Source organism: Argiope bruennichi, chromosome 10 (assembly GCF_947563725.1).
Source record: "Argiope bruennichi chromosome 10, qqArgBrue1.1, whole genome shotgun sequence".
NCBI lineage: Eukaryota > Metazoa > Arthropoda > Arachnida > Araneae > Araneidae > Argiope > Argiope bruennichi.
This window is the reverse complement of record NC_079160.1, coordinates 29,497,824-29,512,070: the sequence shown is the minus strand read 5'-3', so window position 1 is coordinate 29,512,070 and position 14,247 is coordinate 29,497,824. Positions and strand designations below refer to the sequence as shown.

Below are 14,247 nucleotides of genomic sequence, written 5' to 3'. Positions count from 1 at the left end.
CACTTTAACCTGGATCCTACAATTACGTAGTAAACCTTTAATAATAAAGATACATCTGTCACAAAACGGTTTAAATGTGATAAATAATTTTATTTTATGTAAATTCAATCAATAAATGATCTGATGAATTAAAAATTTTAAATTTTTATATCGATCCTCTGCACTGTGAGTCATATTTAATAAAATATTCTTGAGACTCTAATATTTCACTTTTGCAATTAATGAGTTATGAAAATTTGAATGTCTCTGTACCATAAAAATATACGATTTAAAATATCTGCATTGATTATTTAACAAAAAAAAAATTGCTATTCAGGGCATGGACTTTTCCCAAGAATGATTAACAAAAATAAATAAATTTTTGATTGTCCTAAAATAAGGACACTCAAAGCTTTATAACTCTATCGGGCATAATCTGAGACGATTGAAACGTTTATATTGTTAAAAGTCCTTTTGCTGAATATGATTTATAGGGTCGAAGGATTTCATAATTGTCTTCACGAGTACATTTATCGATTGAAATAAAATATTATTTTCAGCATTTAATTCTTTTTGAAGGTAAAAATGAATTTGATAATAAATCAGAAAATTTTTTTTTTATTGAATAATTCTTGGGAGATATTGCATAATTTATAAAAAAATATTATTTAGTACACATAAAAATTTAATGTTAAGAATTCGATTTTCTGTAGTCATATTTAAAAAAAAACATATTTCGTTTCAGCAAAAAGGTTGCTTATTTATTGAAGTTAAAAATAATTTGCAAAAGTATTCCAAAAATTTAATTCGTAATAGTTTCATATTATACTTGCATTTTTTTTAAAACTCTAATAAACCAAGAACAATTTTCTAGAAATATACTAAATATTCGATTGTATTAAATTAACTATAAATTGCATTAAGATTCTAAAGTATTTTAAGCACTTTTATAAATAATTTATAATACTTAAAAAGTCAAGATATTTAAATGAATGAGCCAGTTTTTTATAATGTACAAATATTTTTATTTTATAAAAAATGCATTTTGCTATACATTTATTTGTTTATAAAAAGTATGAAAGTTATCACATAATGAATACTTCGGCAATAAGAGCATCAAACAATACAACTCGAGTAATAAAACTATTAATGGTATTACATAAAAACAGTTATGAGAATAAGAAAACAATCAAATTGTAAAAGACTTTTAGATTTTCAACAAGATTTTAAGATGAGTTTTGTTTTGAATAAAACTATAAGGAGATAATTATTTTCTTATATTCTCGGTTAAAGAGAAATATTATAAGTATGCTTTCTTTATTAATTGTACCAACTTATATATCAAAATCCTTGGAGCTGTGGAATGTTCTGATAATACTTCAAAGACTCTGTGTTGTTGATATTTTCAGCATTGTAAGGTCTATTATTGATTATTTTCTTTACGATGATTTCCAATTTCTTGCCATTAATGTTATACTGAAAAAGAAATAAAAATTTTGATGTATAATAACAATTTTCAATAAAATACAAAAACAAGTAAATAAAAAAAACTATAAAAACTGGTGAAGCACAAAAAATTATGACTTACAGGTATGTCCTTTATTTCAAGAATCACATCAGGTACATGACGAATAGTGAGCTCACGGGCAATAGCTTCCCGAATTTTGCTGACTAGTTCATCACTGAAACTGTAACCTTCTCTTATCTTCAGAAACAAGACTGCTCTCTCATCCATTTTCTCGTTATACTGAGATACACAAAGACTGTCTCTCACTTCTGGAAATGTGTCCACTAAAAAAAAAGATCGAAAAACATAGTTAAAATTTAAAGTGGTCTTCCCGGTCTTTACATTTACATAAGAGAAATATTCAGGGAGTCTGGTTAGTTTGCAAAACACGCAAAATCATTTTTTAAAAATTATTCTACATGAACATTAAATAAGAACATTACTTGCAATAAAAGACGTTTATTAGCAAATAAATATGATAAAAAAAATCTAAATTACCATTCAAAGCTTTATTTATAACAAAATTTTGAAAGAAAACTACAGAAAATCATAAATTTTGGGGAGACCTGGGAAGGCATTGTTAATTACCTCTATTGTGTACCAAAACTTCTAAAATACAATTCATATATCTTAAATTTTTCCCTTTGTAAGAGCTACATTTTATATAAAAATGTAAGAAAAAAATACCCTACTCTGAAATAAAAGGATTTATTGAAAAGATTTATATTTTTGCAACCCTTAAATACTTTGTATACCCTTATACAAATCATATATTAACTCTTATGTTCATTTTGTATAGTATACCATACATACAACTTTATAAAAATATACTACCACTATAAAATAATTTTTAACTTAGTTTTATTAAACGATTTTTTTTATTTATTTTTTGATGTTTTTTTATAGCGTAAAGAAGCTACCTATATACATTTTTTTGCTTTCCTTCAAAAAAGCAATCTTGCCACGATGAGGGTTAAGTAAATCTATTTTTATAATATTTGAAGCCAGGAAATAAGAATTAGTTTTAATTATTATGTAAAACAATTTATTTCTATAACTGAAAACTTTCTATTAATACCGAGAAGGTTTTGTATAATTAAAAATTAAAAATTATTTTAACGATTGAATACTGAAGGATAATAATTAAAAATCCCTTTATCATGGAATTTATGTAGTAGAAAAATGTATTAAAGTGCCAAGTTTTTTTAAAAAAAATTTAACACTAAATAGGTTAATTGTATTAAAATAGTAATCCTCATTTTAAATGATTTGAAGGCAAAAAATGGCGACCGAGGATTCATAAGAATTTAAATTAATTAATTCGTTAAATTTAAATATGTAACTCAGTAGAAATTCAGACAACACAAAATAATTATATTCCCAGGATAAACTATTTTGCAATCTATTAGCTATTTAGGAACTTTTACTGACAATTCCTTAGATATTTAATGACAATATTATTCATAAATTGAAAATATTACTCAATTTTACTTTCAAAATGGATTTATTCAAATTCAACGTTCATATTTGTGTAATAGTATTTTCTATTACTATTAATTATAATTATTACTATTAAGTTTATTATAACTTCTACTGGAATTCTAGTGTTTTTTCCTTAGTATTTGATAAATCGGTAATCGCGTTGAAATTTGTGAATAATTGTTTGCTTATTTTTTTTATTACTAATTATAAATATGTAAAAAATATTTCTTTCTGAGGCAGAGCCTGAGTAAGATAGGGACATACGGGGCAGTTGCCCAGGGCACCCGCATCAGATTGAGGGGGGCAAATCGAATAGAAAGTTTATTTTACGTTTTCTTCTTTAATGAATTTTTTTTAAACAAAGTATCATTATAAAGTAAAATCCGTCAGTTTTATATTAACGTCTTCATTAATCTATCGTATAAACACAAAAAAAAATCTATATTTCGTAAATCCATGGTTTTTTGGGGCAGAATTCAGCTAAATTTTCTCAATTACGACGCGAACATTTAACCAATCAAAAGCCTGTATTTTTACATATCGCAAAATACGATATTTTTACAAAAATAAGGGCTTCTGATAGGTTTCATTGAGCCATCGTAATTGCTAAAATTTAGCTGCATTTCGCTCTAATGTTATTTAACAAAAAATATCATAGACAAGTTCTATGCACTTCTATGCACCGTTCTTTATTATTGAAGTAGTGAAGCAGAGGGGGCCCCCAAAGAAGTTTTTGCCCCGGGACCCAATTAGGCTAAATCGGGCCCTGGTCTGAGGAAATATGAAAAAAAAAAATGCTAAGATTAAGATCTTAAGATTTTTTATAACGCATATTTTTATAACAGAGCAAAAGTTCAGTCATATGTTTCAATTTATAAATTATTTTTGTACTCACCGACGTTATAAATTTCTGAACTTCCAAAACGGCAACCTCTTTGTTTCAATGTTTCATCACTATGAAAAAATAAATTTATAAGAATAACTTAAAAGGGGAATTATAATTTGCAAGAAACAAAATTTAATCTCTTTTTTTTCATAAATTTATTCTATTTAAAAGCATATTCATTTAAAAAAATGAATTATTTACTCTTTTAAAGTCTATTTTGATCTATAATTAAATTAGATATCCTCTGATTTTAATAATAATTATGAGAAGAAAACCAGCCTTAAACTGCTTTTGTGAAAAAGATAAGCTTATTTGGAATAAATTTCATTATAATGATTTTCCAATTTCTCAAATTCTTATTCTTGATTTTAGTTAAATCAATTGTTATTTCAAAATAAAGCTATTTTTAGTCGAAATTAATTCAAATAATGAGATATTGCTTTGTGAAGGATTACAACTGATTTTCTGTTACATTCCGGGCATTTTCTGACACTAAGTAAGGTTGCGGTGGCCTGGTGGTAAGGTCTCGGCTTGTGAGCCGTAGGGTTTCAGGTTCGAGACCCGATTCCACCGAAGAAACGACCGTCGTGTAAGGAGGTCTGTTGCACGTTAAATCCGTCATGCCAAACGTCCTCCCGTTGGTGTGGTGTGGAGAAGGGGGTGCCAGCTCAGGTGTCGCCCTCGTCATCTGACCGCGGTTCAAAATTACGAGGTCCATCCCAAAATAGCCCTAGTGTTGCTTTACGTTAATATAACTAAACTAAACTGAATTTCTCACACTTAGATTATTTAAATATTGTGTAGAGATAATCTAAATCCCCCAAAATGATAAATCCTTTCCTTTTTGACTTTTGGTAGAAGAATTGAATGCGGAAGTCACTTTATCACGGACAATGACGACAAATAAGGAAATTAAGTAAATAATACTTTTGGAAATTAAATATGTCTGCATTGATCATTTCAAATCTCTTAGCAGATACTTAACATTTTTATTTCTAATATTAATTCAATATTTGATTATCAACAACAATTTTAGACTATAAAGATTTGGTTGAATCTTAATCAATGGAAGTAATCTCATGAAAATTTTTTGTTTACTCTCTAATAAAAATGTTATTCCCCCTTCCCATAGAGGGCCGCGGTGGTCTGGTGGTAAGGTCTCGGCTTCGGAACCGGAGGGTTTCAGGTTCGTAACCCGATTCCACCGAGGAACCGTTGTGTAAAGGGGTCTGTTGCACGTTAAATCCGTCATGACCAAACGTCCTCCCGCTGGTGTGGTGTGGTGTGGTGTGGTGTGGAGAGGGGGGTGCCAGCTCAGGTGTCGTCCTCGTCATCTGACCATGGTTCAAAATGACGAGGTCCGTCCCAAAATAGCCCTAGTGTTGCTTCAAACGGGACGTTAATATAACCAAAACCAAACCAAACCCCCTTCCCATATTTCAGTTGACACTCAAAACGTTTATCTTAATACATTTCGGAGTTGCGTCCGCATGCATAACGATTAATACACAGATAGAATTTTTTTTGCAAGTTTTTTCCTTCAAAATTTTTCAGCATTTTACAGTTTCAGTTGAAAATCCGTATATTCAAGTTCTACCATTTAACTCATCACGTTTTCGACTTAATAGATTCATAAAAAATATATATAAATTTTCGACACATAAAAAATACTACTTTTCGAGTTTAAAGCTGTATAAACTAAAATTTAGCAAAGTTTAAAAATCGAATTTTTAGACATTTATAATATTTTCTCTTTTCTATACTTGAGATTTGAGAAATCAATTAATTAGTAAATCAATAAAGTCTTATGCATTAAAACTCCAAAAGTATTTGAAAACTTATTTTGTATCCAATAATACGGATTAACTAAAAATGCTTTCTTACCTTCGACAACAAATAATTAAACCTTTAGTGAATGGATTTATTATTCCATAGTCATTAGTAGCAAATTTTCCTAGAATAGAAAAGCCAATGTATAAAAGCTAAATAATACATTTCAAAATCCTATGATTTGTTTTAAGGAAAAAAAAGGTGGGAGTTGTCTTCTTCAAACTTCCTCGCATGTTGTTTAACAAATGTGTTTTTTGTGAGACAACTTTTTATTGTAAATAATAAGTTGCTCATTAAATTTGTAAATTACTCTTTGGATATTCCTTTATAAATAGAATTTATTAAGATTATAGCATTTTATTCAAGAATCATATACTGAGATTAAAATAGAGCTTTTCATGTAAATTATTACATACTTTTGAAAAAGAATGTTTATTATTTTATTGTTTCATATACCTGGATATTTGGAAAAGTATTTCTCTCGATATAAAGAATTATCTTTGTCTTTCCACAAACCTAAAGCCAGATTCGGTATTGGTTTTGTTATAACAATCTCTCCCATTTCACCAAACACAGGTTTACCTAAAAAGAGGAATAATTCACAATTAAATAATTCAAATTATAAAATAATTCATAATTATATATTTTGGAAACAAATTAAGTAACCAGTTTTGCGTGAAATACATTTTTTAACACTTGTGAAATTCCGATATGTGCTTATTTTTGTCCCTTTAATGCAAACAAAATTTTTGCATGCAAAATTTTATCAACTTTCGGACTTTCAAGTTCAATTTACTTTCCATTTTATTGAAACTGTTAAATGATAAGATTTGTCATTGAACCTTTATTTTGGAAAGTGATTATTTATTATTAATTATTTATTATGATTTAATGTTAATTTTCTGATAAAGTAGGAAATATTTCTAAACTTATATAAAAAAAAATTGCTCCGAAATTTCCATTATATATGTCAAATAGAATCGAGATGTTTTGTTTTACATGATTTATTTTTGAAGCAGTATTTTCTTGCTTTGCTTTATTTATTCATTATTACATTTGCTTTTTTATATTCAAAATTCACATTATTTTTTATTTCATTTTATATTTATTTTGTACTTATTAATTTATATTAAATGATTTATAACAATTTCTCTTTTTGAATTCAAATATTGTTTATGATGCTGAATTTTGTCAAGTAAATTATAAAATTCTGACTTCTCGGAGCATTAATTTAGAAAATGTCAAACCTGTCTTATAAGAATTTGTTTTTAACTTTTTATAAGTCCTTGAAATCAAATTAATATGTATAATTCATAAATAAATTATACAATTAATTCAATTAATTGTATAATTTATCTATGAATTGTATTATTTAAATAAATAGTTGAATAAATAACAGTTGTAACAATAATAATAGTTGCATAATATTGAAAAACAATATTTAAATAATAGTTGCTGATTAAGTAATTGGTAAAAAATCCAACGCAATATATTTATTAATTTAAGAATTTTATTATTAACAATAAAATAGTTTTCTGAGATAAAATCCACTGATAAATGGTTTTGTGATTGATAAAACAGAAATATTTCAGTAATGTAATTATTTCTGCATTTTTTTTCTTCTTCAGAATAAATTTTGAACAAAAATCTGAAATTTTGAACAAATTATTTCGTAGAATATTTGTCGGAATAATAAAAAGTCGAATAATTATTAAATTACTACCATTATCGTCAACAGTCTCTACACTAACACCTAGACTGAAAGCGGGGATTTCTCCTTTGTGAACTGGCAACGTGACGTCGGCTATAAAACCTGATCCAATAGTTTCAGTTGAACCTAAATTTAAAAAAATAAAGTAAATATAAGATGAATATAGATAGAAATATGAGTAAAATAAAAAATTAAAAAGAAAGAGAAGTTTATTTACCAAAAGAAGACGCAAAAAGGACATTCTTTTTCACCTTTTCATACACAAAATCGTAAATTTGGGGCTTTGCAACTGTTCCGCCAACTAAAAATACCTTTAAGGAGTCCAAGCTATGATTCTTTGCTAAAAAAAATAATTCTCTTTTATACAGGGTGTCCCAAAAAATGTATACACACTTTAAATAATTGTAAATTTGGTGTTTATTATAATTCGAATAATTTTCAACATGTAAAAGATTCTACAAATATCATTCTATTGTCTTGTTATCGCATGTTCTCAAACTGATGTCCGTTCTGCTCCAGACACTGCTGACAACGCGAAGCGATGGAAAAGCACACATGATGGAACAATTCCCTTGGGATATTCGTACATTCATGTTCAATGGTTGCCCTCAATTGAACAACTGTTGCAGGTTTATGGACATCCTGAACAGTTCCATCAGCTTCAAACTTATCTCTAGTTCGTGTAGTAACTCGTGTATAATTCGTATGGTAACTCGTGTAGGTGGTTCTTTGTTAAACTCCCACTTAAACTGTCTTTGCACTTCTACTGCATTTTCATAGTTCCAGTAGCATTTTAGAATAAATTTCCTTTCTTCAAATTCAAGTCTGTCTGCCATCACTCGGTTCAATGGGTTCAGTCAGTAAAGAAAGAAGAAATAACTTAGTTATCAGCTGCTAAAATGTGTATACATTTTTTTGGGACACCCTGTACATTTGTACTAAAGCAAACTAACAAAAACAAAATTCTTTTCTTTCAAACATTTCTAAAAGAATGTATTTTGTTTAGAATTTTCTACGATTTTATAATTTGTTTGTAAAATGAAAAAGTAGTAAAAATTGATTCGCAAAATTAGTAAAAACATTATGGTTGCTAAGTTCTTTTTTTATTTTTTACTTTCATGGGAGGATGAAATGTCATAGATAGTATTAGTAGAATATTTTAAATATATTAAATTATTAATAGTTTATATTTTTTCCCTATTTCGTTTTGAAGCCTTTATATTTACAGATATCTTTTATCGAAGAAAAATTAATAATTTTGGTTTTAATTTGTCCATCTTTTTATATGCATTCTAATGCAGGCCAACAAATTTTGTTCTACTTCAAACACAAATAATATTGAAAATTTTGTTTTTTCTGTTAATTATACAGATGATATTAGGCATATCAGAATACATCATACACAGTTCGTTTTGAGAGCAATATGTCTTATTTAAGTGTGAATAAATGGAGATAAATGGTGCGAATAAATTTCTTTATTTGGCATAGTAGATATGTTTATTATAGTTATTTACTTATTATTCTTACATATTTTGTTATTAGCTATTTAGCTTTAAAGAATTTGCAGATATAAAAATTGGCAATCTGTTGCGATCTAAAAAGGTTGTATTGAAAAATTCTAATGAGGAAAGTCAACCAAAAATATTAAATTTTCATTTCCAGTTCTAACTTAATTTTCTAACAAACTGTTTTCTTAGACGGAACAGGTTATCCAACTTTTAAATCTAATGCCGAGCTATTTTTGATGAGTTCGAAAGAAAAATCTAAATATTTTTTTTTAATTTAGCATATACTTAGAAAAACATCATCATTTTGAAGAGTTTTACCACCATTGAATAATGAATACTGAACCAATTGTCCTCAGCAATCATTGTGGCACTGCACATTATTGAAGTCTTCTGGTTCAGAAGATCATTAATAATGAAAAAACTATGCTCACAATTTGCTGTAAATTCAAAATAAATTTTTTTCAACAGCTTTAAGTCTAAGAGTAACTTTTCATTAAACATTTAATACATTTGCCATCGTTTAAAAGTTATTAAATGGTCATTCGTAAAAGTTATTAAACGGATATATTGATTACATTATAACTCTTTAGAAGATGAGTGAATGGTTTTGTATAAAAATATGCGCATACTTTATGAATAATTTAATCTTGGAAGAATAGTGGCATACTAAACTGTATATATAGATTCAATTAGAAATTTAATTTAGTTATAAAGCTGGAAATGGAGTTTAATGGTAAGAAGTCCAAAAATAGTTATATTGTGTTGAAACGTATGATCATCATATTATCATGATTATGATAATTCACCATAACAAATTAACTAAGGACATTCTAGGAATGAGAACATTAGTCTTTTATTATAGAAAAAATATTATAAAAAAAATTTAAGAACTATGATCATTTACAATAGAAAGGAAATTCGCTTTAATTCAGTGAGTGAGCTCACGAGTTGTCATACGGAATTTGAGGTTTGTAAGCGGTTTAGAATCAAAATTTTTCAAAATAAGTATCAATTTTGTGAACTAATTTGAATCCACATTTTCCACTCATATGGGCGTAATTTCTATAAATTAAAGCTAAAATAATTAACTCATTCCTACAATGTCTTAAAGATTTTTAGGTGAAAAAAAATCATAAGAATATATATTTAAAAAATTCTTCTCTTCAAGCTGGAAGTCAAAGGTAGATTCCTTTACATCTGAATTACTATTTGGCAACATAAATTGTTGATGTCAGAAACAGTCAAAATTAACGCTTGAAAATAACTTTTCAACCTCTACCTTCTAAGATATTGCAGTTATTGAAAAACTTTAAATACAAAAGTTGTTCGTCTTAATGAAGTGCTAATTTGGCTAACTAGATTTATTTTTCTGTCTTCAATATTAGGAAATTTATAGTTTGATAGGCTATTTGCGAACTTGGCCGAGATATTTACATTTCTAACAACGCATTCAAAGCCAGGTAAAATTGAAACAAAATTACTCTAAAATTACTAATTACTAAACAAAAAAACTCGTGTTTACAAGACAACATGGGCAAAACGTTATGCACATATTATATTACCTTTGAACGAAGGGGGGTTTTGGGTTTTAGGGACCATGATCGGTGAAAAACTGAAATTTTTTTTCGGAGGTCTTGTTCAGGAGAACCACTGCATTAGGTAATTTTCCTACAGAATTTACCTAAAGAGCGACGCCATTGCTTGTCAGAAAGACAGTTTGTCCAATTTAAAAGCCTATTTGTGAGATTCTTAAAACAAACAAAACGAAATCATCGCTTTACATCAAGAATTTTCACAAATTTAAACCAAAAATTAAAAATCGACAAATGAATTTCTTATTTCACTTAGTTTCACTTTATAAAAGGTTATCTTTGTACATCTATAATAATTGTTTCAGTGCAAAAATTTTAAACGTAAATCAACTTGCTTGGAATATATCCTCTCTTTTGATATTCGTCGAGAACACTGGTTGGAATGAACAGGTGTGTCATTTTGTGTTCGTCTATCAAATCCCAAAAATGTGTTGGACTTAAGAAAAAAGCTGATCCTTCGAAAAGAACAATTCTTGCACCAAAGAATAGAAGACAGGCATAGCAATTCCACGATACCCAGCCAACCTAGAACGAAGAAAGCAAATTAAAATAGTAAATCATACATCGGTAATTTTTAGTGAACTCTCTCATTATTAAGAAAATTTTAAATTTTTATATAATTATTAATTTCAATTTTACCAGACTGCTTTTTCGTTAACAGCAACTTAACAATACTACGACTTTGCTCTACTTAACCAATAAAGGTAACTGTATAAGTCCTAACAAATTCTTAATAACTACCTATTCTATTTTTAAACAAAGCATTGGGATAAAATTATAATGTGTAGAAATAAATGATATTGCCATATTGAAAACAGACAGTCGACTCTCCATGGCCGAATGGTCATCTCACAATCAAGAGATAGTTAATGGCATGATTCTAGTTTGATTTGTTTTAGTAACTCTTCGCCTAGATTTTTGTAGTAATTCTAGAGTGAGTTTCATATTAAAAAATTGAATAATAAACGTGTTTTAATAATTAAGTGAAAAAGAGCTTTCTGAGTCAATCTCTCAACTATAGAGTCAAATTTTTAAGTTTTTAGAGAGATTTCTTTTATTCTTACGAGCTATATGAATTTAGCATGAAAATAGGCAAAAGTATATTCTAAAAGAGTTACAAAAAATTTATTATTAAAAATGACAAGGATTATCATCATCAGCTCGATAGATTTAAAATAACAACAGAAATTTTTGAGATTAAACCCCAGATGATTTTCTGAAACTGCGATACAGTAATTTGTGTGACAACTATATTTAGCATTTGTCGACTCCATTCAATAAATACATTGGAATGGCGTTTAGGTGAATGTTTATGTAAGAACTCTAATGCAAATTTCATTTTTCTATGAATTTGAATTTTACTCGAAAATGCATGATGAGTTAAAATATTGCTTAGATTTTAATATGGTTGAAGTGATAATTTTTTTATGTTGTAATGAACATCACTTTAAGTGGTTTAATTTTTTACAGAAAAAGTCAAGTCATTAAAACTTAAGACAAAGTTTATAAACGCACATTTTAATATTTACTGCACTTCCGTTGCATGAGCGTAGCATACTGAAGGGAGGTTTAAGGTTGGAATAATCATATTCCCACTATGCCAACTCATATAATTTAGATTATTTAGATGAGATTACGTTAACAATATTTCATTTTGATTTTTGATACATTATCGGTAATCGTTTTATTAGTCGTTTCTTATTAAAGAAATTGTTTGAAAGTTCATTTAAAAATGAACCATGTATTCCTATCTTTATTTTAGACATCACCCTAAGTGATATCATGATATATATTTACTTTACTCTCAAACCAGATGTCCATTTAGTATAGTGCACATATTTTAAAATCAAATCCATTTATAATGTTAAAAATTAAAAGAGTAGAGAAATGTTAAATGAATTATTATTATTAACTTTCCCTAGTTTCTCCAATAAACTTCTCAAACTTTTCAAATGTTGCATTTTTTAGAGATATTATTTGAAATATTATTGCTTCCATTTCATTGTTTACTTACAGGGGAAGAAGAAAACCAGACACTATCCTCCCCACCGTCCAAGTGCATCGAGAAATCTCTAAATATTGCCAAAATGAACTGGAATGAAGACATAAGAGTTAGATTCTTACAAAAGTAAATAATTAACTTAAATACGTTATTTATATTCATCGTATTATATTCTGTTAAAGGTATTATATTTATTTTAAAATGATAAATAAAGCAGACATCCTGCTATAGAATTATTAAATTTTTGTGAATAATTTTTTCTAACAAATGAATTATTCTCGAATTACAGAGGCGTTTTGTTCATTTAATCTGTGCAGATTCATTGGATTTATAGAAGAAATTGCTTTAAATATATGTTATTTATAAGTATCGAGTTATAATAAATCATAAATCATTACTAATTACTATTAAATAAAAACGATAAATGGAGCATAAATCGTATTATAGAACTCTTAAATCTATGTAATTTATTTTTTTCTAGCAAATGAATAATTTTCGTATATATATATATATATATATATATATTGTTCCGAAATTTCCGGGGTTCGTTTGGATAGTGGGGGTTATATGGTGTGAAGAACGCTCAATCACCAGGCGGCAGTAGAAAATAAAACAACGACGTTTATTTACACGAAGACACACAGGACAGCACAAAGACGACAACTATATACAGCACAGAAGACGATTATCTTCAGCAGAGACGTGCAGCATACAACAGCATACACAGCAACATACAAAACAGCATAAACAGCAGCATACAACAGACTCTACTGCAGACAGTAGCACACAGCTTAGTTCAGCACTAGCTTCACTCCATCGCTGCTCCACTTATATCTGGAAGGCCAGTTCTTTATCGTCGCTTCCGACTACGATGACCCTGGCAGCCGCAGCCGCCTCCTTTTATAGGTCTCAGGGGGCGAGGCTAGAAGCCTCTCAACCAATCAGGAACGTTCGAGGCGTATCTCGGTTCCTGCTGGACGGATCGGGAAAATTCTCGATGTTTCAGGTATAATCAATTTTGGCGCCAAAGTCACCAAATTCATCGCCAAGTCGCCAAATGGTCGCCAAGTTTGTCGCCAAGCTCCGGGACCTCCGACGCGACACACGGACTCCGTCCAATACAGATGACTGTAAAATATTCTTTCCGATGGTGGAACCAACTATGAAAGAAATAGAAAGTATTAAAGTAGTAAGAATTTTGACCATAAAATTGTAAGGATTTTAAGTGTAATAATTTTCTGAATTTTCGAAAAATTATCGATGACCACGGTAATTTAAAAATGAAAGGAACTAATAAAATGTTATCACATTACATTTTTCGGATCGATGAAGGTGGATTTCTTTTTTTAAATGAAAAGTAAAACTACAAAAATGTTTGAAATGAAAAGAGGCATACACACAACACATAAAAACAAGTAAACGATACACAGAACAAAACACACAAACAGACTTCTATCAAGTTCTTGAAGAAATCATTTCCGTGAGATTCACCTGTTTCTTATATCATGCGCATTTGAATACGATAACGTAAAAAGTCAACACGCTTGATGCCGCGGTGGCCTGGTGGTAAGTCTAGGCTTAAGAACCGGAGGGTTTCAGGTTCGAGACCCGATTCCACCGAAGAATCGTCGTGTAAGGGGGTCTGTTGCACGTTAAATCCATCATGACCAAACGTCCTCCCGCTGGTGTGGTGTGGTGTGGCGTGGAGAGGGGGGTGCCAGCTCAGGTGTCGTCCTCGTCATCTGACCAG

At 28.8% G+C, this 14,247-nt stretch overlaps 1 protein-coding gene across 1 annotated transcript in view; it reads right to left on the bottom strand.

Moving 5' to 3' along the window:
* Positions 1 to 1,068: 1,068 nt before the first annotated feature.
* LOC129988491 (acetoacetyl-CoA synthetase-like) overlaps positions 1,069 to 14,247 on the bottom strand; it is a 31,437-nt gene continuing 18,258 nt past the window's right edge. Inside the window, exons 10-18 of the mRNA XM_056096731.1 lie at positions 12,510 to 12,587; positions 10,831 to 11,020; positions 7,613 to 7,735; positions 7,408 to 7,521; positions 6,141 to 6,266; positions 5,739 to 5,808; positions 3,864 to 3,922; positions 1,568 to 1,770; positions 1,069 to 1,455 (exon numbers count right to left, since the gene is read on the bottom strand). Of these exons, the coding sequence (XP_055952706.1) occupies positions 1,321 to 1,455; positions 1,568 to 1,770; positions 3,864 to 3,922; positions 5,739 to 5,808; positions 6,141 to 6,266; positions 7,408 to 7,521; positions 7,613 to 7,735; positions 10,831 to 11,020; positions 12,510 to 12,587 (1,098 nt within the window). The 3' untranslated portion in view covers positions 1,069 to 1,320. The remainder of the gene's footprint in view (positions 1,456 to 1,567; positions 1,771 to 3,863; positions 3,923 to 5,738; positions 5,809 to 6,140; positions 6,267 to 7,407; positions 7,522 to 7,612; positions 7,736 to 10,830; positions 11,021 to 12,509; positions 12,588 to 14,247) is intronic.